Here is a 23,191-nt window from a genome sequence, read left to right as displayed (position 1 = left end):
AAGGCAATGACATGCATCTTCAATAGACTTTTCGGTTTTTTTTTTTAATGAAAAAAGGAAGTGGTTGACATTCTCTTCCATCCTACATGAATCATGGATATTCCATCTAGTGTTATAACTTAATGGCTTAGACAAAAATGAATTAATTATTATTCGGGTTAATTTTATACATTTAACCCGAATAATAATTAGGTCACATAATAATTGGGTTAGGTTCAGGTTTGAAACTAATTGGACCCGTTGGGTTTGTCGGATCGAGTTTAACTATTCAAAATAGTTGGAACCTAAAAGAGTCAGATATAATTAAATGAGACCAAACTTGAAGGGACCATTTTTTTCATAATTTAGATTATTTAGGCAATTGATCTACCAATAAAATTTTATAAAATATTTATGTTAATTTGTCTTTTTATATATACTATATCATGTTCTTAAGTAGATTTACCTGGGCTAGAGGGTTTGGGTTTGGGTTTGGGTTTGGGTTCGCTGAAGAACAGTGGATTCGACCGGGACCAGACTCGTTGCCCCTCTTACCTTGTTATGAGCTTCACGTTTCCAGTCAATTCCATAAAATTCCATTTTTGATTCTCTTGCCTGTGCCTCGTGGGCAAGTGGCTGACTGGGGTCCCTTACTCTGCGCAATGGAGTCGCCCTTTTGAAGTTTTTGTCTGTCCCTTGTTGTTATTATATTCTCTTTTTGTTCTTCCTGCGTTTTCTTCTGCACTTCTCTTCCAGTTGAGTTGTGTCGAAGCCCAAAAGTGCCTTCAATCCGATACAAAATTTGGCGCTCTGAAAAGGGCCTACTTGAAAGCCGGTGAGGCCATTTTCTTCCGCGATTACATTCGGAGAATAGTGTCAAACTTTCCTGATACAGGAGAATGTCTTCCAGAGACCATTTTTCGGGTTAGAATCCGTTTTTCTATTGCTCCCGTTTATTTTTTATTGTAGTTCTTCCTATCTGCTAGTTTCGTTTGGGGAGAAAATAGCCTTAGTTCGTGTGACTTCGACGAATCATTTTATTTGTCGACCGATACTAAGCAGTCATTTTCTATTATTCTATTGGGCTCTGCGTGGAGATTGTGGTATTTGTTGGTTTTTTCCAATCATTAAGTTTTCTTCCCTCTTCTATTGACCATCGCTCCATTCTCGACTGCTACCTTGGGTTCGTTTAATATCATTGCAGGTTGTGTTCCTTTTTTAATATAATTTTTCTAGTTTTACTTGTGTTGGGCTTTCTTTCTGAGAGCATAACTAATGTGTCTGCCTTTTGCAATTTCGAGAAGTTCGTTTCTTTCATGCGTTCCAGGGAAGAATACTGCTTGTCCGATCATTGAGCTGTCTAAGTTATGTTTTAGTCGAGTTCTCTTAGATATTTGGGTTTGTTCGTGACATGGGGTTTGCCATCGGACCATGTTAGAAAACTAATTCTCTACGTCTTTGATTTTCCACCTGTTTGCTTGTACTGCGGTGTCTATGCTTTTGAGGAACTTGTTTTCTTGTATGGCTTGTCTCACCAAGCTATATATACAGTCAATTTTCGATTTATTGTCTGAATTATGTTCTGTTTGATGAGATGCATGCATTTGTACAATATCTGCGTAGAGCTTGTAATAATTTTAAAATTCACTTCATAATTTGGGAAGAGATTTGGCTGTGGTAAAACGGGAACTTGGAGAAGACTTATTTGTCACAAAATATAGACGTCAGCTCTTGCACTTTATATATATATATATATATATATATGTCATGCTTGATGAGGGTCTTGATTCCTTGATGTGTAATTGTTCAAATTTTTATTTGACTCGCTAATGGCAACAGCTCGAAGTCAAAATTGTTGCCTGTATAGATGATATGAACCTAGGTCTGTACCTTTTTGGGCTTTATTGAGAGCAGGGTTTCATCAAGGAGCCCAGAATTAACTGATAATCTACATCATAGTAGTCTCCTTCTGAATTTTTCTATTTTACCGTGTTAGTTGGAATAATTTCAGATAGAATAATGATAGGGAGAATCCTATTGTTATTAGTAGGAAAAAAAATCTTAACTTTGGTTAGTCATTTTGGGATAGACCTGAATCCAGCTTTGACATATATCAGATGAGATTTGGCCCTTAATGAGATTTTTCCTTTTCTACTTTCTTTCTTCCTCTTATTGGTATGGGTAAGCCTACATGGTGGCAAAATCAAATTTTTTATTTTGTGTGGACCTCTAAGACCTTTTCTTTCTTTAGTATTTTGTGCGCCATTGGCATTGGCTGATGGTTTAAGTGAGTTTTAAACTCGTATTGATGGTGTGGGAGAAAGGCATCTGTTCAATTGGGCTTAGTTCGTGTTCTGTTTAGTTTGTATCTTGTCTGTATTGTCGACGTCTCAAGTCTGTTGTTTATTTATGCATGCCTGGACTTGAGGGGGAAGTTAGTGGGAACAATCCCATGTAGATTAATGCAAAGGAAAATGTTGACGTTATTAGTTGGAAAAAAGACTTAACTTTGGTTAGTTATTTTGGGTTGGACCCGGACACAACTTTAACGTATTGTTCTCTAATGGCTCCCTTTTCAAACTTGTTATTGTTAATCTAGTTATAATTTTTCTTTCTGTTCCTTTTTTATTCAGTTTCATTAGTCCAACAATGCATATAAACAATATGACTTCTTATACCCGAGCATATAAATAAACTATATAACCATTTTAGTTTTGTATCCCTGGTTTAAATTTCTCTTGAACTTTCATGCATTCTATGCTTTCAGGGGTGTCCAATTGCTATGTGTTCAAAAGCCGGTTACAGGAATATGCTCAGAAGGCTGGAATTCCAACTCCTGTTTATGAAACTGTTAAGGAAGGCCCTTCACATGAACCAAGTTTCAGGTCTACAGTGATTGTAAACAATGTCAGATTTGATTCTTTACCTGGGTTTTTCAATCGTAAAGCAGCAGAACAGTCAGCAGCTGAAATTGCTTTCATGGAGATCCTTAAATCAGGCAGCATGTCTGAATACATTTCTCATCCAGTGGTACGTTCACTTTCACCTACTATTTTGAAATTTTATCTCCCTCATTAAAATTGGTGTGAGTTAAGCTTTGAATGTAGAACAATGCAAAGTAGAGAGAGAAGTCAGAGCAATAGTAAGTTGCATCAAAAGAAAGAGAGGTGAGCTCACTACTGGTTGACCATGCTTTCTGTTATTCATTCACTTTATGAAAGTTACAAGGTCCTACCAGAGTGCCCCTCATGCGAGTCTCTTATGACCCATTCAATAAGTTATGACACCAAATATGATTATTTAAAAAATTAAATAGCTTGAAATCTCAATTTTTTTGCTACTTTTTTGTAATCTTTTGTAATCTTTTGTAATCCTCACTTTTTATTTAATGAAATCTGACTATTTTAAAATAATTTCATTACCACACATCTAGAATTGCAAATGAGTTGGCTGGCTCTCTAGTTAGGAAGGAGCCACTGGGCATGGCACCTTGGTATTGGTACTTCTTTACCTCTTTTTTTCTTTCATTGTAAATTCACCCCATGATGTATCTTTCTTCTCCTTAGGGCATCTCTCTTAATGAAATATTTTTCTAATTTTCATAAGAAAAAAACTACTTTACTGCTCTCAATATGTCTTGACACTCCCTCTGAATGGAACGGTGAAAGGTTACTTTAAAAGCACTAGGGGAGTTAGACAAGGAAGTCCCTTATCACCTCTTCTGTTTAATTTAGTTGGTAAAGGGTTAAGTATTCTTTTTAATATATGGGTTGATGGCTGAGTAGATCACACTGGTTTTTTCTCTTTGTTGCTCAGATTTTTTTATTCCATTGTTTTGATCTGCTAATGATTAGGGATGTCAATGGGTCAGGTGGGGTTTGGATTTGGGGAAACTTGATTGCCCCCTACAAATCCTCCTTGTGTGCCTGTTTTTGCGAACCCATCTCTACGAACACCATTGAGTCCCCTTTGAGCCCCACACATTCTCTTACATTTTATATTGTCATTAACCTAAGGTAAGAAGTATGTTTGTAATGAGTATATATACGGTTGGATCCACTTTTAGGACTAACTCCATCCCCACCGCACAGGGTAAAATGAGAAACCTGTCTCCACTTCAAGCGGGTTGAGTTGGTCCAGGTTCCACATTGCCATCTCCATTGATAATGTCATTTGTTTTTGTGATGGTTTTGTATAGTGAGTTCTAAATGTCAAGGCCTCATTGCAGTCAAGAGTAAAACGACATAAAGCAAATATTTTTGGCATTAATTTAAGTGATGACTAACCTTGATGGATTAGTGGAGATACAAGGTCCACCTGGTTGCAAAAGGTCATACCTAGACTTATGTGGTGGACTATCTTGAGAAATTTCACCAGTTGCTTAAGTGTTTTTTTTTTTTTTGGGAGATCCACCAGTTGCTTAGTTGAATCCAATTTGTATTTTACTTTCAGTTGCTGTTAACCAAGGCTTCTGCTTTTCCTATTAGATTTCAAAAACTCTTTCCTCTATGGTGACCTTGATGAAATAAGGTTATATGGAACAACCATTAGGCTAAGTTGGTCCAGGGGAGAAGGACAAAATAAACTGCAGAAAGCTATTTAAAATCTCTATCAAATCTGGAGGGCTTGGTTTGAAAAGTTCAACAAAGTTGGAGAGACTCCTTGGCTTGAAAGGAGTCTCTCGCTCATCAAGCCAAGGAGTCTCTCGCTCATCTCTCATTGTTTCGGGAGGTCTCCTTGCCTAGGCCTGTTTGTTGTTTTGTTCTTGCTTTGGCTTGAATAAAATTCACCTTATTCAAAAAAAAAAAAAGTTGAACGAAGTTGTCATGAGTTTTGGGTTCTTGAAAAGTCCCTATGACCACTCAGTATTTGTGCCAAAGAGAAATTTTGACATTGTTATTTTAATCATATATGTGAAAGAAATAGACTGCAATTACACAACCAAAGTACTAAGTGGCTTAGATATTTGATGTCATGTATTTAGTTTCCTGATTATTTACTTAGAATTATGTTGCATACATGTATTAGAGAGAGAAGGGCATAATAGTCTTTTCGTACTATTTTACTTGAATTAATATAAAAGGGCAAAATTTTTTCTTCTTGTTATTTTGCTTAGACTTTTTTTTACTGAGTTAATATACCATTTATCTTTTTCTTGTAAGATTGCTAGAGAGATGTGGAAGGCCTTGACGCAAAGCTATTTACCCTACTTAATGAGTGTCACTGAGTATTTCAGTGAAATGAGTGGAGTGCTCCAAGAAATTAGCATATATCATCCATTTACTATGGATGGAAAGACCTTATGACAAGAGGAAGAGATCATTGTGCACGGGTTTTTGCATGGGTTAGGCCCAAAATATTAGTCTATCAAAGCTCAGATGCTGGCTAGGACAAATGCATCTTTTACTAAAGCATATGCTAGGTCATGAGAGCCAAGTATGAGGTTTCCTCTGGGTTCGAATAGCAAGTAAGTCAATGCATCAGCCCTTAATACAACCTTAACCAAAATTGATTTGGTGCACCTGGATGGTGAGCTAGAGTTGGTGGAGGTAGAGGTCAAGACAGTGGGGGAAGAGGCCATGGGTGTAGTCAGAGGAAATGTGATCATTGTGGGAGAACAAATCACTATTCTGATAGGGGTTGTGACAAGCTTGAAAACCAGTGTGGACCAGCTACACTGTTCTAGTAATAGCGGCTCTGGTGCTTATGATAGTGTGGTTATGTCGGGATTGAGAGAAACGATGGTGAAACTAGTACAACATTTTGATCAGATGTCTTCCTCATCCTGTGGTGAACAACCGGCTTTTTCCTCCACTACAAGTGCTACTTTGATCAACACTTTGTTGTAGAGACATGCCCCCAAGGCTAGGTTTGTAGTTTTCTTCTTTTTCTTATCAATATACGCTATATTAAAAAAAAAAAGTGCTACTTTGATGCAATCAAGAATGCTTGCATTTCTTGCCACACCTAGCAATAAATAGCAAATCGATTCGTCTATTCACATGATGGGTACTTCATTTCTTTTTTCTTCTTTCACTTAGTCTTCGTCAACAATATCGGTTGTTTTCGCGGAAGGGTCCTTTTCTCGCATTTGGGTTAGCGGGGTGGTTCTTGCTACTCCCTCCTTATTGTTATCATTTGTATTATATGTCCCAAATTTTTAGTTAGTTTACTTTCATTTAGTCGTCAAAACACTAAATTGATCTATAACTTTCTTTCCTACTATTGTTTTTTTTTTTTCCAGGACCTCAAGATGAGGAGGATGATTGATGGAGTATGTGAGCTTGATGCACTATACTATTTGGAAGATGTTGCTGAGAAGTATCACAGACAATGCAAACTAGTACTTCATGATACCAATGCAAACTTTGTGTTTTATTTCCCTCTTTGAGTTCAAGTTTATCCTTTCTTTAGTGAAGCTTGCCAACTTGGCAAACATCTTTGCTCGTCGTTTTTAATCAGTGTCAATAAAAGATGTTTGTCTCCATTTGAGTTAGTCCACTCTGATGTTTGGGGACCTTGTAGGGTACCGAGTCTATTTGGGTACTTTGTGTTATTTATTGATGATTTTTGTTGGGTTAGTTATGTTTTCCTCATGAAGGAAACATCAAAAGTTTTTTTTTTTATGTATTCTTGACATTTTATGGTCAAATAAAACTCCGTTTGGCGTTTCCATACATGCTTTGCGTCCGAACGATGATTGTGAATGCCTGCATATTTTCTACTTTTTTATTCTCATGTGGGATGATTCATCAAACATCATGTGCATATACCCCCAATAGAATGGGGTCTATGATAGGAAAAATATACACCTTTTTATTGCTAGGACTTCAATGTTTCAAATACTAGCCATTAGACATTTCTAGGGGGATGTCGTGTTAACTGTTTGCTATCCTAGTAACTTTTTTCCTTCACTTTTGATGGTCAAATTTCCATTCTTCTTCATCCAAGGGTTGATTTGTTTTACTTACTACACATGTGTATTTGGGTGTATTTGTTTTGGTTCATGTTTTTGGATCAGTAACTGATAAGTTGTCCCAAAGGTTACTCAAATGTGTCTTTTTTTGGCTATTCTTGACATCGAAAGGAGTCTAAGTGCATGACCCTAAGGCCAGGAAAAAGTATATTTCAACAAATATTATATTTTTTGAAAGTATTGACCCCTAAGGCCAGGAAAAAGTATATTTCAACAAATATTACATTTTTTGAAAGTATTCCATTCTTTTCATCCCTTGAGATGAACATTTGGTATCCGATAGAGTAGCCTTTTCAGGTCCAATCAAGTAGAAAATATTGTGGAAATTAAGACAAGTCCACCAGAAGTTGCTCCTCCATCGTCATCTTCTTCGCTTGAGGATACTGCTCCTTGGGATATTGATCTGCCAATTACTCTAAAAGGGGTAAGGTTGCGTACTCATCATCTTTTATCTTGATATGTTTAATTTGACATCCTCTCTCCATCATCTTTGTTACTTTCTTATCTTGTTCTCCATTCTTAAGTTAGTATGGGAAGCCATGATGCATCCAAAGTGAAACAATCTATAGAAGAGGATGTGTATATGTAAGGTCCAGGCAGACTTAGGAGTTGGGTGATTGTCCTGACGATGTAGCTATGTTGGTATGTCAATGGGTGTAAATAAATCCAAATGGTTTTATAGGAAAGTATAAAGCAGAATTCGTAGCCAATAGGTACACTCAAATGTATGAAGTGGATAACTTTCAGATGTTCTCCCCTGTTGTGAGATCACGTTCAATCAGAATTCTCAAATTTGTTGCAATGAATAAAAGGTGGCCATTGTACCTACTAAATATAAAAAATACTTTTCTGTGAGGGGCAACTCTATAGTATATTGCTATGGGGAAGCTGGAAAAGTTTGTAGGTTGAAGAATCGCCTCAAACAGAGTTCAAGGGTTTGGTTCAAGAAATATAGCATGGTGTTGTTAAGCTAATCACTTTGTCTTTATTCTTGTCTAACTGCTTGTGCGATTATTTCGATCGTACACATTGATGATAGAGTATCAGAAAGTGATAGTGAAGGATTAGAGGAAGTGAAAAATCATCTGAAGAGTCATCTTTAAACTAAGGATTTGGGAATGTTGGGATACTTTCTGTGAATCGAGGTAGTCAGCAGTAATTCAAGAGTGGTTCTATCATAGAGAAAGTATGTTACAAGCTTGTTGATGCTTCTATGGAAACTTACACTTGTCTTCATGATGATTAAATCCTAGTTCTAAATTCTAACTCAAGATATAGGAGAGTGGGTGGAAAACTAATTTATGTCACAATCACGAGACCAAACATTGCATATGCAGTAAGTGTAATGAATCGATTTGTTTTATTGTGGGGTTATTCTATATTGATGGTTTTGTAGTTTCTATGCCCTTTAGTTATCCTGTTGCTGTCTTTTTCAGCTATGTTTGTTTAATTTGTAACCCTTTCTCTCAATGAAATTCTCATTGTTTTAAAAGAATACTAAAGTTGTGAGTCAAATATGTTTTTTTTTTATAAAAATGTATTTATATAAACAAGAGAAATTACAAAAGAGGAGGGAGCATATCCCTTACAACCAATGATTGTAGGGTAGCTCCCTGCTTGGCAAACACATCTGCTGCCGAATTAGCGGATCTCGGAATGTGAGACCAAATACAAGATACAATTGACGTAATTTCTGATATCTCCCGAAACATATCCCAATGTCGCCACGGGGGAGGGGATGCATATTCATACCATCCAATGACCACCTTTGAGTCTCCTTCGATATGAAGAGGACCGCTGCACTTGTCTCTAAAGACACGGAGCCCAGAGAGGAGGCCATGAAGCTCTGCTGATGTAGAGTCGGATATGCCAAGAGGGCCAGCATATGAGAAAAACTGATTACTGGAATGATTCGAAATAACCCCTCCGCAACTAGAAATCCCAGGATTACCAAGAGAAGAGTCATCAAAGTTTAACTTAAGGTAATTGGGTTCAGGAGGAATCCATTCCTACAAAACCGGGACCTTTGTCCCAGAGTGCATCATTACCAAATTTCTTCAGTTTTCATGGATAGGGGTGCCCACAAATGAGGAGAAAGACTTCTTAGTCAGAAGTCAAGTAGATATGACCCACCATTCGGTCCGCGAGCCGATCCGTAGGTTCACTTTTTGCATCAAATCGTCTTCGATTGCGCTCATTCCAAAGCCTCCGCGGAATGAAACTAGCACAAGCAGAGAGCATCACTTTTCTGAGGTCAGGCAGAGGGGTACCAATGAGCGACTTACTGAACGAGATCAAATCAGCTGCCATGCAGAATTGTAACCCCAACATACTAAGAATGGAAGTCCACACCTTCCAAGGGAATATACATTGAAGCAAAATGTGGCTTGTGGCTTAAGCTTTAGTGTTACAAAGAGGGCACAGGGGGTCAATTGAGGGTGACCTTCTCTTCTAAGCACGTCTATCGAGAGAATCTTGCTTTGACAGGCACTCCACATGAAGAATCTTTGAAGGAGCACATAGACACCATACGAAATAGATCTCATGCTCCCTCAGAGACGGATTCCAACCATTAATGAAACCATATGCAGATGATACAGTGAAAGTGCCACTTTTATCTGGCCACCAAATGAGCTTGTTTGCCTCCGAAGGATGAATTTTAACCGAGATAACTGAGTCCATCAAGCGACTGGCATCCAAAGCCCGAAAGACCCCTTCTAGGGTGTAGGCACATACCACCCCCTCAAAAACATCGACTACTGATATGTCTCTACGAGTAGAGAGGAGAAATAGACTGCTGAAGGCAATCTGTAATGGCACCTGCCCCATCCACAAATCTTCCCAAAACTTGAGGGATCTGTCGTTTCCAACATAGAATCTACTAGCGGAAGAAAATTTTGGAAGTAGAAGGTATAATGCTCTCCATATTGAGGATAAACCTCTCTGATTACCTCCTGACATCCACCAATGAGTGTCACCACCAAGCTTGGCAAGAACCATTTCCTTCCAAAGATTTGAAGAAAGGGTATTGAACTTCCATAACCATTTTAGTAGCAGTGCTTGGTTCATATCCTTGGATTTCCGAATCCCTAGTCCACCTATATTTTTTGGCAAGCATACATCATCCCATCTGACCAGATGATATTTAAAGGCATCGCTCGATCCCCTCCATAGAAATCTTTGTTTGAGCTTATCCATAGACTTACACATGGATGTAGGACATGACATAAAAGATAGAACATAGTTTGGAATGCTTGCAATGCAAGACTTGAGGAGGATGAGCCTCCCAGCCTTACTAAGTAGACGCCCCTTCTAGGTTTTGCTAGTCGGGATTCATTTTCTGAACCACTGGATTCCAAAGACTTATGCAAATACGACCATTGAATAATGGCAGGCCAAGATAGGTTGCTGGTAGGTAGCTTGTTGTGCAATCAAATATATTTGCCATCTCTGCAAGGAGCTCAAGGCTAACATTGAAGCCCATGAGAGAGGTATTTTCCCAATGACTTTCTGACCAGAGGCTAATTCGAAGAGACCCAAAACCGCTTTAATCTTTCCAGCACCATCAGTGTTACCGATTCCAAATATGATGGTATCATCTGCATACTAGAGTATGGGAATATTAAAGGCCTGTTGGGTACTAGTAAGAGGGAGCCACCCAAGATTGCCCGCCGAGTAAAACATAACAGATAGGAATTCACCAACCATATTGAATAGAAGCGGGGAAAGCAGATCACCCTATTTGATTCCTTTGGCCCCTTTGAAATATCCACAAACTGAGCCATTGAAGAGAAGAGAATAAGAGGCTGAGCCCACACAACTTCTGATCCAGAATCTCCATCTTTTGCCAAAACCCAAATTTTCCATTATCTCATCGAGAAGGATCCAATTCACTCTGTCGAAGGCCTTTTCGAGATCAAACTTTAGGACAATTCTTGGATTCTTGTTACGGCGAAAATGATCAATGAGTTCATGAACTGCCATAGTGGAGTCTAAAATCTCTCTTCCTTTAGAGGAAAGTGCCTTGCTCTCTATGGATGACTATTGGGAGCAGAAATTTTAAACGATGAGCCAAAATTTTGGCTATAATCTTGTAAGCACTTGTGACGAGACTGTTAGGTTGGAAATCCTCTGGCTTCTCAACACTAGCTTTTTTCGGAACCAAAATAATAAAAGATGCGCCGATACTGCAAGAGGTGATACCATTGCTGAAGAAGCCATGAATCATTGCTATGATATCCTCCTTGAGCTGAGGCCAAAGTCTTTTTAAAAAATCTCCATTGAAGCCATCAGGGCCCGGTGCCCTATCACTTTCCATGCCTAAAACAACATGTTCAACTTCTCCGACCGAAAAAGGTAGCTCTAAAAAAGAGGCATCTGCTGGAGAGAGCCAAGAGAGATTGATGTGTTCAATCTTTAGCCTATTAGGGTATTCCTCCGAATATAGGTCTATAAAAAACTTAAGCAACACATTAGTAATCGAAGTCCAAAACGATGTTACCTCATTATTGGTACATAATGAGGTAATTTGATTGGACCTTCGCTTTGCAGATGCCACGACATGGAAATTTTTTGTATTTTTATCTCCCTCCTTTAGCCATTTAAATTTGGCACGTTGCTTCCAACGAATCTTCTCTTGATGTAGGATAGAATTAAGAGAAACTCGGGAAGAAAACTCCGCTGGAGTTAAATACCTCTGTTCTTCCGCTAGGTCTAGGTCCGCAACTTGAGAAAGGAGAGAAACCTTCTCGGCAACTAGAGAGCAACGATGGCTTGTGGCCCATTCTTTGATTTGTTCTTTTAAAAATCGGAGCTTCAGAGGGAAAGCCCACTCCTGTCTGCCCAGACTTGGACCATCAGTAAGGGCATCAATTTTTTTTGCAGCCATTTCTCAAAAGAGGTGGTCAACATGATAGGCCAATGATCTGACCCCACCTTGTTTAAAACACGGCCAGAGACATTCCCAAAGAGCTGCAACCAGTCTGGATATGCCAAAAAACGATCTAATTTTGATAGAATTGGCTGTTGTTGGCTGTTCGACCATGTATAATTTTTCCCAGAGAGAGAAATCTCATCCAGCCCACATCCGCCAATGAAATCTGAGCGCATAGAGGCAGATATGCGGTTGGTTGGCGGTTTCTTCTCATTGCAGTATCAGATAACATTGAAATCACCCGCAAAAAGCCATGGGAGTCTCCAAAACTGATAAAGCTCACTGAGCTCTTCCCATAAGAAGGCACACTCACGATATCTAGTCAAGCCATAAACTCCCTCCCACACACCATATTCTATCGGAGGAAAGATCCCCGAGTTGGATTCCCAATGAGAAACGACCTTCAAACACCTGAAGAGAGTCAAAATAAGTCGAATCCCAAGCGACTAGGATACCACCTGAGTGGCCAGCAGCATTAACAGCCACCCACTTCATTGAAGGGTTCGACCAGAGCTCCTTGACAATGGCATCAGACATCTCTTGACATTTTGTCTCTTGGAAGATAACAATAGAGGGTTTGAATTGAGAGAGAAAGCTCGAAATCACTCCCCGCTTCCGGACGGCACCGATTCCTCTAACGTTCCAGGATAAGACAATCATTTGTTACCATGCTTCTGGACTCCCAACGTAGTTCTGTCCCTAGGCAGCTGACCTCTATATACCCCTCCCATAAGACGTGCCTGATTCATCATTTGCTGCCATGTCTCGTCGTCATATCTATGACGCTCAACTTGGAGTTCCTCCACTAGACGATCAGGTCTATCAGGTGAGAGAGGGGAGGGCTGAGTATTATCAGATCTCTCAGGAATTTGGAGATTTGCCGAACTTGAATTTTCCCGAGTGATAGCAATATCCTGTTGCCGTCTTCTTCTTTGATAAGTAGCGATGACAGGGGGAGAATTTGGGTTTAAATGTGGTTCAGGATCAGGATTTTCAGGATCCATGGGTGGGTGAAGGGGCAAGGGGATGTTGACGACATTCCTGATCTCAAACGAGGAGAGATTTGCTCAACAGGGGTAGGAGGGAAGCTGGAGGTACCAAAATCATTTGCATACACATGGGGATTCCATTCCCTGAAAGAAACAACGCTGGGAAAGAAACCTCCGTTGGCAGAGTTTTGTTTTACTTCCTCTGCACACTCGCCAATGAGATGAGTCCCGGTAATGATGTCAGGCCGAGACCGAGAGTCATTACCAAAATTAATAGAAGGGCTTTGATCGGGGGGTTTCCCGGGATTAACATATCTCGAGGTCTCGGGGTGCATGGGTTGGATTGGACCTTGAGGAGCGGGATGCACGCTTTGAATTTGAATTTGAAAGTTCCATAAAGGCTTCGAAAACGGGTCCAGCTTTGGACGTTGAGTCTAGTAAGGAGCCAGCTATTCCTTTTTGGGACACATGCTTTGAATTTGGACACTCCATAATGTCTTTGAGAATCTGTCCAGCTTTGGACATTGAGCCTGGTAAGGAGCTACTTCTTTATGGGATACACGATTTGGGTTTGAATTTGAAGGCTCCATAGAGGCTTCGAAAGCCTGACTGTCATCTGACAATACAGGTCTCGAAATGCTTCCCCGAGAATTTAAATTTGGAAATGAGTTAGAACCGTAACTCAGTAAAGATGTTGACTCACCTGAGCATGAAGGGTTGAACCCAGAGTTGACCCGGTTGGGAGGTGAGGCCGACTCCGAAAAGGGTCGTCCCCTTTGAGTCCAGCGATCGCAGAATCCCAATGTCTCTGAAAGAGACCTCAATCCAAACAAAATGCCCGCCAAAAATCAGTTCCACGAAGAGAGTCTCGGACCATCGCAAGGTTGGGGCAACGAAAGCCATGGCAATGTCGAGCTTTCATCTCTCCGTCGTGTCTTCTGCCCAATGTATTACGTTCCTGAATGTACGGAAGACTCAGCGCAGAACCTCCTCCGACCAAAGCTCAATCGGAAGGTCTTTGATGGAAATCCATTGGTTGAGGGGATGACTCAAAGCGGTCACCTCCCATTCTGACACTTCCACCTCCGTTTCGTGCTCCCATATCTTGGCTTCCAGGGCAGTCTCCTCATCTTCCCTCGAGTTGAGAGAAATTAACCACTTCTGAGGGCCCAACTAGGAAGATTTGGGTAGGTAATCAAGTTGTACCTTATCGCAGATCCAAGAAGCGAGAGATTCGTTATTCCAAACGTCGGACTTGGCCACCATCGTGAAGTTTCAAAAGGACAACATTCCGAACATCTCTAGGAGGTAGATTCGAGCCATGATAAGCGTCCTCTTTCTCTGGACGGTTTTGAGCTCTCAAATCCCCCTCTTTCGGAACACTGAGACAGAGAAAGAGATTTCTCCTACTCTGATCTCCCCGAGTCGGGGAGCCCTCGCCGATTCCTCATCTACGAAACAATGCTCGAAATCGGAGATTGCGGCCAGCGGGATCAAAATGAAAGACCGCCTTCTTCCATTCTGATGGTTAAGAGAATCACCTTGTTGAATCTCCCTAGCTTCAGCTCCATCGAGATTTCCGAGTTTCCACAAATCCACGAAGCATCCCCTTCTTTCCGTTTACTTTCTTCTCTAAATTTCTCCCCTTTACTGTACACCATTGCCCATCTTCCTTCGGCGTAGCTTGGTCAAGTGTAAGACAGCTAGCCAATGCGACCTAAAAAGGTTAACCGTTTTAGGTGTGGAAGACCAGGTCATAACACAGATCACCAACATATTCCAACACTCCCACGCAAACCAAACCCCTGGGTTAAACCCAGGATAAATTCCAAATACAAATGCAAATGCAAAATCCCCGTGCCAAACATGCGAACGCGCGGGGATTCGAAGGCGGGACGGGCGAAACCTGCTCTGATACCATGTAAGACAGCTAGCCAATGCGACCCGAAAAGGTTAACCGTTTAAGGTGCGGAAGACCAGGTCATAACACAGATCACCAACATATTCCAACATCAAGGTCTAGGAGGTTGTCATTCGACTTCTCAGTGGTGGGCTCCCCAACAATGCTGGAGGATTTGGGGAGCTTCGTCATCGTCGTCGTCGTCGTGGTTCTCGTCGGTGGTAGTGGAGGTTCAGAAACTTCCCAGGCAACGATACTTGGGGAAGATGTGTCGTGGGGGTTGGGGGGGAGCGTTCCTCCCAACGACGTCGCATCCCGCTCGATCCAATTTTAAATTGGGTTTCAATCTAGTGTGAGTCAAATATGTAGAGACTTCTTGGAGAATATATGTAAAAGTAAGAGTAGAGAGAGATGAAGAGAGAGAGAAAGGCTCAAGAATGAGCTGCATTGGGGATCGTGCATGACTCCCAACCTATTTAATTAAGTTGGCCTTTCTGAATTACAAAATTGCCCCTCACTTAAGTGAAACCCTAATTTCCTTATATCTCTCATTCTATACGTCCTATGTACAGGAATTTGGACTATAGACATAATTCAACATAGAGAACAAGATTACATAATACTATGAATATGAGGATAAGGTGAAATGACCAAAATGGCCTTGTACTGGTTTGTCAACAATATAATTAGAGGCTGTTTTCAAAATTCTGAAATATTTGAAGAGAACTCATGGAAAAGGGCTGTACTAAAAATGCACAGTTTTTTTATGCAGACTATGCAAGCTCCAAACTAAATATAAGTTCTACTTCTAGCTATTGCACCTTCGTTGGAGGAAGTTTGGTTACTTGGAAAAGTATTAAACAACGTTTGATGCAAGAGTCATAGTTGAAATTGCATGCAAGGCAATGACACACACTGCCTAGTGAATTGATTCATTAATAAAGTCCGAAGATAACAAACAATCAAGCAAGGGAAACCCCCTCTTTAGCAAATGAGTCAGCCAACCTAGTAGCAAAGCGAGGAACATGAGACCTGAAATGGGCTACATCAAAAGACAAGTCTTGAATTTCGTAGAAACTAGACCAATGGCGCCAAAGATCCTTTCTGATCGAATACCAACTGATGACGCTGCTAGAATCGCCTTAAACAGGTAGCCTCCGTGAAAATGGTCACAAGGTATCCTTATACCCTGATGCAAAGCTTGAATCTCAACAAATGTTGACTCAGACATACCAAGCGGGCCAGCAAAGGAAGCTAACACCTCCTTGTTGGAATTTCTAAAAACTCCTCAACATCTGGAGGGACTAGGGTTGGCCAAAAGAGGTGCCATAAAAATTGCGGTTTCCATTCAGCAACCAATGGATGTTTACTCCCAGAAGCATCAGCCACTAACTTCCCAAATTGATACCTCCCTTAAATGTCCTCAACGACACCTAGAGTGCAAAGCCAAGCAATCACATGATGCAGAATCTTATCAGCACCAATCTCCCAACTGCCTGTGAGTTGACATGGGTTAAATCTATCATGGTAGGATTTGGTTTTGAAGCAAAGTATCTGATGCTGATGTGGTGTGCTACCCAAACAACCATCTTCACTACCAATAATCCAATCTTTCATTTGAGACAGTGATGAGTTGTAAAAGTATAGTTCCATTTTTTTTCCATTGATAAGCTTGGAGATATCTATACCAAAGCCCTAGGGAAACAAAAAATTTCATCTTTTTTTAGTAGATTGGTGCCATTTAATATATGCGCTCTAGCTTGAGGGGGGAGTCTTCGATTGTAACCCCAAGGGTAATTTTGTCTTTAATATTTATAGCTATAATAGCTAAGTTTGGTCCTCTCTCACTTAGTTTATTAGTTGTTAAGTGGGAAAAATTACATATCGAGAAGTGATAAGAAAGGTTAATGGTCTTCTAAATAGCTAGTCATTTTAGGATGGAGTTGTGTTCATCCTAACAATGGTATCAGAGCAGAATGTGTGCATGGGTTGAAGCTCAATTTTTGTTCCCTAGGTTATTTGTATGTTGTGTTGCACCATTGGTGGTCCAGTGTAATGCCTAGAGTAAACCAACTATGAATATTAAATAAGAGCTGATGAGACTTATGCAGCGATTGGGACTAACTACTACTCCTTCCACAAAACCAATTGGATAGACTGGTCTGTCTTACTTCAGCATTTGCCACCTTGGCTCACACATGTATGCCTGCACTTCATGTTCTTCCTGCAAGTAACTTCCTCATTGATTCTGGGGCTTCAGCTTACATGATAGGTACCTCATCTTAGCTCTCCCTTTTTAGTCCATCTTCTCTTGCTCATGCTATACTTGCTGATGGTTCCTCATGCATTTGTGCTGAGGAGGTAGTTCGGGTTACTTCCTCCTTGTCTTTATCATCTATATTATATATTTTTCAAAACTTTAGTTAGTCCATTATCTATCTACCAAATATTAGACAAATCGATTGTTTTGTCATTTCTTTCCTTTGTATCATCGTTTCAAGATCTCAAGATGAGGACGATGATTGGTAGGGCTATCAAGATGAATTATATTACTGGGATGAAGATGTTGACAAGAAAACTACTGCATGAAAGCTTCAGTGTCTTCATCCCAATGGCATCTTCATCTCTGCCATTTGTCCTTAGCAAAACTGCAATAATACTTTCCTTTAGTTCATCTTTGTCCTTTGATTGTGAAGCCTGTCTGTTTGGAAAACATCACAAAACTACAATTCCAACTTCGAGTCAAAAGAAGTACAAAACCTATTAATTTTGTTTCTTCAGATGTATGGGATCTTAGTTGTGTCCCTTATGCTTTTGGTTTTTAAGCACTTTGAGTCCTGTGTTGATGATCACAATCATTTAACTAGGGTCTACCTCATGACAGACAAACCTGAGGTATTTGATGTATATTTTAATTTCTTCAATGAAATAAAGAATCAGTTTCGTGTTAGTATTCTTATTTTATATGTTGATAATGGCTTTGAGTATATAAATAGTTCTTTTCCATTTTTGCTCATCTTGTGACATTTATACATCTAACTTCGTGTGCTTCCACCTTCAACAAAATGGGTTGCTGAAAGGTAAAAATGCCATTACTCAACCTTTTCTTTTTAGATGCATATTCTACAGGGTTTTTGGGGGATGTAGTTTTAACTGCTAGGTTCTTAATTGATTGTATGCCCTCTACTATTTTGAGTGGTCAAGTTCCACTCAAGATGTATTGTTTTAACTTCCTCATCAAGTCTTTGGGTGTTGTTGACACTACCTTGCATAAATTGACCCTATGGTCTATCAAGTGTATATTCTTGGGAATAATAAAATTTCACTTCACTCGGGGAAAAAAGTGTATATTCTTGGGATATGATTGTATCGGAAAGGCTATTGTGTCTAATTGCTATGATGCAATCTCTTTGAAAGTTTATGTTTTTGCTGATGTCACATTCTTTGAGTGTATGTTGTATTTCCAATTCATAAATAGTGTTTCTTCAACTATTTAAAAAAAAAAAAAAATAGTGTTTCTCCGATTGGGTCCTTTCTTCCTTAGTTCCATTACAAATTCCACTAGATGAATTACCAAGTACAAGTAACCAGAAAAAAAACTATTGCAAGGATAGGTGGATTCAATTACCGAAGGTGCTGTGCTCGACAATGTAGCTCCTCCAACCTTGTTGACCGGGACTAGAGAGTAGGGATGACAACAGGTAATGGACAGAACAGGTAAAGGGTTTACCGTTACCCGTTCTGTTTACCTTTGATCTGTGCTGTTATCTACCCCTTTACCCCTGGGTAAATGGGTAAATGGTCGGGTAAATAGTTAAAGAAATGGATAATTTAAAGTAGGAACATTTGTCTCCTACTACATGTACCTGAATATTCATATATAGTATAGGAATAAAAAGCTTATCAATTGAAAGAACTCTATGATTTTAATTAATTAAAGTGCTTCATTTAAAAATCAGTGATTTTCTGGCCAAAACATGGATTTCTATGGAGTCGCTCAAATCAGGCTGAGTCGACCACAAGCACTGGAGTCACCCACTGAATCATTGCTTTTTCTAGCCAAATCAGTGATTCTTTATGAAAATCAATGATTTTTTTGTGAAAATCAGTGATTTTTCTGGCCAAATCACCGATTTCCATGGGCAAGTCAGGCACTATCTTTTTTTGAAATAGTGCTGATTTTATTAATAGAGAAAGCTACAACAGAGCTAAATTACATATTAGGGGGACCGTCCCAAACAGTGAGAGATTGTAGGGTGGTCCCAAATTTAGCTAATCTATCGGCTGAAGAGTTAGCTGATCTTGGAATATGATGACAAGGCAAATCACAACTTCTCCAAGGCACTGTCTTTTCCAAGGCACTGTCTTTTCCAAGGCAAATCACTTCTCAAGGTCAAAATCTTCTGTTTCACTATCTCAAAGAAAATCATTGCTTTTTATTGAAAAAGAATTATCATCTCAGTGGCTGTCTATGAAGGACCCATATTCAACATGATGTCAAAAATTATTTCTTTATGGAGGTCTCAATGTGGAGTTTTATATGGAACAAAGTTCTGGGTATGTTGCATAAGAAGAGACTAGAATGGAGTGTAAAGTGAAAGATTTAAATTACTTGGCATTGAATGATCTTACTAAGTTTAGGAGATTGGTTATAAAATTGATATATGCTATAGGTCTCAGACATAGGAAGAAAAAGACAAAAAAGTTGTTTCCATAGCAGATAGAGAAAGATATCATACAACGCACTACCATGGATCATGAGATGCATTTTGCACGCATATTGAGATCGGCCAAAATACAACAATAAAATATGGAGACTCATGGGTGACATCGTTCCAAAACCCTTTTTTAGTCAATCCCACATTTGCCAGAAAGAAGGCAAACATTAGCACGAGATCATCTTTTAGAACATCAGGTGTATAGAGGTGGAATTCATGCTCCGACATAGGTGGAATTACCACGTGCAAAACCATAATCTTGAAGACAATGATATTAATTAATATAATATCATTAAGTTCAAAACTAAACTAAAAGAAAAGTTCAAATTCTTCTTTTTCTTCCACAAATTTAAAGTGGGTGGGCTTCTGGAGTGAGAAAAAGACTAAACAAAAGGTTACATTCAACCTCATGAACATGACAACCAACGCTAAATTAAAAGTCATATATGAATCAAAATAAAAATCTTCCTCCCTCTTAGGGACAAGCAAATCAAGTGGGTGGGCTTCTGGAGTGAGGAAAGACTAAAATAGGGCAAAATATTCCCCATTGCATTAAGTACATCACCCTTCTCAGTAAAAGACTAACCTACATCAACGACAGTACTACCTTTCAGTGACACAGCACTAAAAAAAGGACAGAAAAATATTGCAATAATGTTACTCTGTGCACTGCTGATCTTAAAAGTTTCTGGTCAGCATCCATGGAGGAGTCTTACTCATTACTTCTGTTTCTACCACCTGATTGTGACTGTCAAACTGCAATGAAGCATGAAATTTAATAGCTGGAGGTTACTGATCCATGGCCCATTTTCTGATATCAGTTATGACAAAATATTGTGATCCAGGCTGCTGTTTATCTGCCTGGAATTATTTCTGCACCTGTTTCTCATTTCTATACTTCAATTTCGTGTTTTATGGGTTTTAGTTATTTGAATCATTAGGACCCTTACTTTGAGTGGGTTGTTTTTCTTACATCTAATACTATTGTCTTCAGCATGAAACAGGTTTGTGTAAAAATTTGCTCCAGGAGTATGCACAGAAAATGAACTATGCAATTCCTGCTTATACAACAGTCAAGCAAGTCACGACAGGCAAGTTGCCCTTCTCCTGTACTGTCGAGATTGGTGGGATTCAATATATTGGAGCTGCTGCTAGAACGAAAAAAGAAGCAGAAATAAAGGCTGCTCGAACTGCCCTTTTGGCAATTCAGTCAAGTACAGGTGTGTAAGTTATACTTTCTTTTCTTGTCTCAGAACTGGGGAACAGAAAGAGGCATTAAGTAGTACACAGGCAGGTGAAAATGGTGTTCAGTGTCCTATGTACAATATTCTAATGTTTTATGTGGTCCTTTTCTCTCATTTTTAATATTCCAGGGCAGCCTGCATTTTGAATCATATGAACGCTTTAAGGTGCTTACGCATGAACCATCTATTCTCAGTGCTTTACTATTCCTTTTGATAGGTAAATCTGGAGGCAAACAGGAAGGTGGCTATGCCTATACCGTGCTTCCATGCAAAAAGAAGGCAAGGGAATTAGAAACACGAAGTGAAGCAGCAAAACCCCTAAAGCCTAAGAGAGCTGGTTTCAAAAAGAAATGGTCTAAAAGGAGGTTCCATCGGATTAAAGGTGATCGCTCGAAAACCAACCAAAGCCAGCATGAAAATGCAAATGGAGAAGATTCATTGGCAGGGCCAGAGAAATATTTGGAAGTTTTGAAGGCTATAGTGACTTCTCAAGAAGGACAAATTGGAAGCTCAGAGGACAAACGAAATGTTCAAGGAAGCACTAACATACAAGATTCTCGAGATGGACAAAGCAAGTCAAAGAATAAGGAGTTCCTTGTGTCACATGAGGGATTTGATTCCAACCAAAATGGTGCAATCCCAAATATGGAAAACGCATCTGATGCCCATGGTACGGATAAGAAAATTTTAGACATAACAGCAAGCGATGTTTCTGAAGATGGAAAAGTTGAAGCTCCTAACAATCAAAACATTTGTAAAGATATAACATTGGTCCCAGGAGAAAATACTGTTTCTGATGATGCTGGTACTGGTTTGATAATCTCCAGTTCAAGCATGGTTGCGCCTGAGAGTGGTGTAGGCATGAAAATTCATTCACACCCCATTAAAGTTGAGGAGAGAAACTGCCAAAAGCCACAGAGTGAACCGATGGAGTTAGAACATGCAAAGCAAGAGGAAGGATGCGAAAATAAGTTTTCTGCCAATTATCACGAGTCCTCAGGATTTGAATGTGTCAAACAAGACTCAATTCATGTTTCAGCTCGATTATCCAAATCAAGCTCAGTTGTGGATGCTGGTGAGAACTCACCAGACATTGGATATGATGAACAAGTAGTACTGCAGGAGCCTGCTGGACCATCTGCACTAGCATCGGTCAGGGATGCCAACGCTAGCTCCTCAGAGATTGGATATTTCAAAGAAGTAGTATGGCAGGTGCCTGTTGGAACTTCTGAATGGTTCCCAGTTGGGGATGCTGTTGTGAACTCATCAGGGACTGGATATGTCAAACAGGTGGAAGAAATGCAGATTCTTTCTGAACCCTCTCAACCAATCGAAGTTGAGGATGCCGCTATGAGCTTGTCTAATTGTTGTCACGAGTCTTTTTAACAAGGAGTTGACATACAGTACAGATATCTTTGATTATTACATATTGTATCAATGGAGCTGTGTGATACGAGGCACAATTGGAAATGCAGTGAGTTCAAGTGTCAAAATCTGGATGTATGATCTCACTTGAATGTATGTTATGTGAGTCACAATTTTGAGACTGATGAAGGACATATTACTCTTAAATGAAAGCTGTCTTATAAACTGTTTGGTGTTTTAGGGAAATTTTAATGTCAACCATCAACATTGACACTTTCCATGTGATGATTCTGATGCAGGTTAAGAGCAATTTGTAGTTCTTTTTCAACAAAAAAAAAAAAAAAAAAAAGACCAATTTGTAGTTAACACATGATGAATGATTGAGCAGTTCCTAGTTGGAAGAATCTTAGTAGCCACCGTTTCTCCTTCAATGCTCGTAAGCTAATCCAGCTCAGAAGATGAGATATGTCTCTTCCTTCATTTTTCTAATAATTTTTCTATTGCTTGCTTGCAGCAACGACATATTGAAATCACAAGTGACGAACACCATTGCTGCTTTGGATCTAGATCAAACTGTTGTCGGGTGTAGGAATCAGGTTTGTTTTTTAACCAACACTCTCCAACTCTGACACGTTGAGGCATCATCTCCTACCAATCACAGCTCAAGTTCATCAATGGAGCTTGTCTGGGTGGTGGGGCAAAGGGCAGCGGATGGGTGCACCCCCCTTGTCCCTCCTTCCAGAAAAATTAGTTATGTGGAGTTATGATTGGAAGCTCATGATTAGAGGCTGAGGTTGGTATACAAATAAAATGGTTCTTGTTACTGGTTTTCTGGGCATGTGAGAACGTGATGAGACTTCAATAGAGAGCATCAAGAAAGGTTGGATGCTTACAAAAACTCCTCCTTGCTCTGTCCAAATGAGCCGATTTTGATCAAATGCAATGCATCTGTTTATTAAAGATGGCAGCAGGAGGGAGAAAACCATTCTGCTCCTGTTACTATCTTATGCAGAAATGAGACCGTGGATGAATTATATCAGATACATAATTCAATACGAAAAATTATTTGGTGTGAAATGGTTTTCAA

At 39.6% G+C, this 23,191-nt stretch overlaps 1 protein-coding gene across 2 annotated transcripts; it reads left to right on the top strand.

Annotated features, from left to right (window-relative positions):
* Positions 1-619: 619 nt before the first annotated feature.
* LOC137953729 (uncharacterized) lies at positions 620-22,340 on the top strand. 2 transcript variants are annotated; one of them, XM_068801218.1, is made up of 4 exons: positions 620-903; positions 2,747-3,009; positions 20,490-20,715; positions 20,957-22,340. In XM_068801218.1, the coding sequence occupies exons 1-4, from the start codon at positions 879-881 to the stop codon at positions 22,123-22,125; spliced, it is 1,683 nt and encodes a 560-aa protein (XP_068657319.1). In that variant the 5' UTR covers positions 620-878; the 3' UTR covers positions 22,126-22,340. The 2 variants fall into 2 exon arrangements, with proteins under 2 accessions (XP_068657319.1, XP_068657320.1); XM_068801219.1 differs by lacking the exon at positions 620-903 and adding an exon at positions 6,224-7,379 and having other exon boundaries at positions 2,931-3,009; positions 20,500-20,715.
* The last annotated feature ends 851 nt before the right edge of the window (positions 22,341-23,191 follow it).

The sequence above is a fragment of the Aristolochia californica genome, unplaced genomic scaffold, assembly GCF_029961685.1.
Source record: "Aristolochia californica isolate CCGP_79_NKW_82.1479 unplaced genomic scaffold, dmAriCali1.0.hap1 SCAF_16, whole genome shotgun sequence".
Lineage (NCBI taxonomy): Eukaryota > Viridiplantae > Streptophyta > Magnoliopsida > Piperales > Aristolochiaceae > Aristolochia > Aristolochia californica.
The sequence above is the reverse complement of the archived record's forward strand: the minus strand, read 5'-3'. Positions and strand labels throughout refer to the sequence as shown.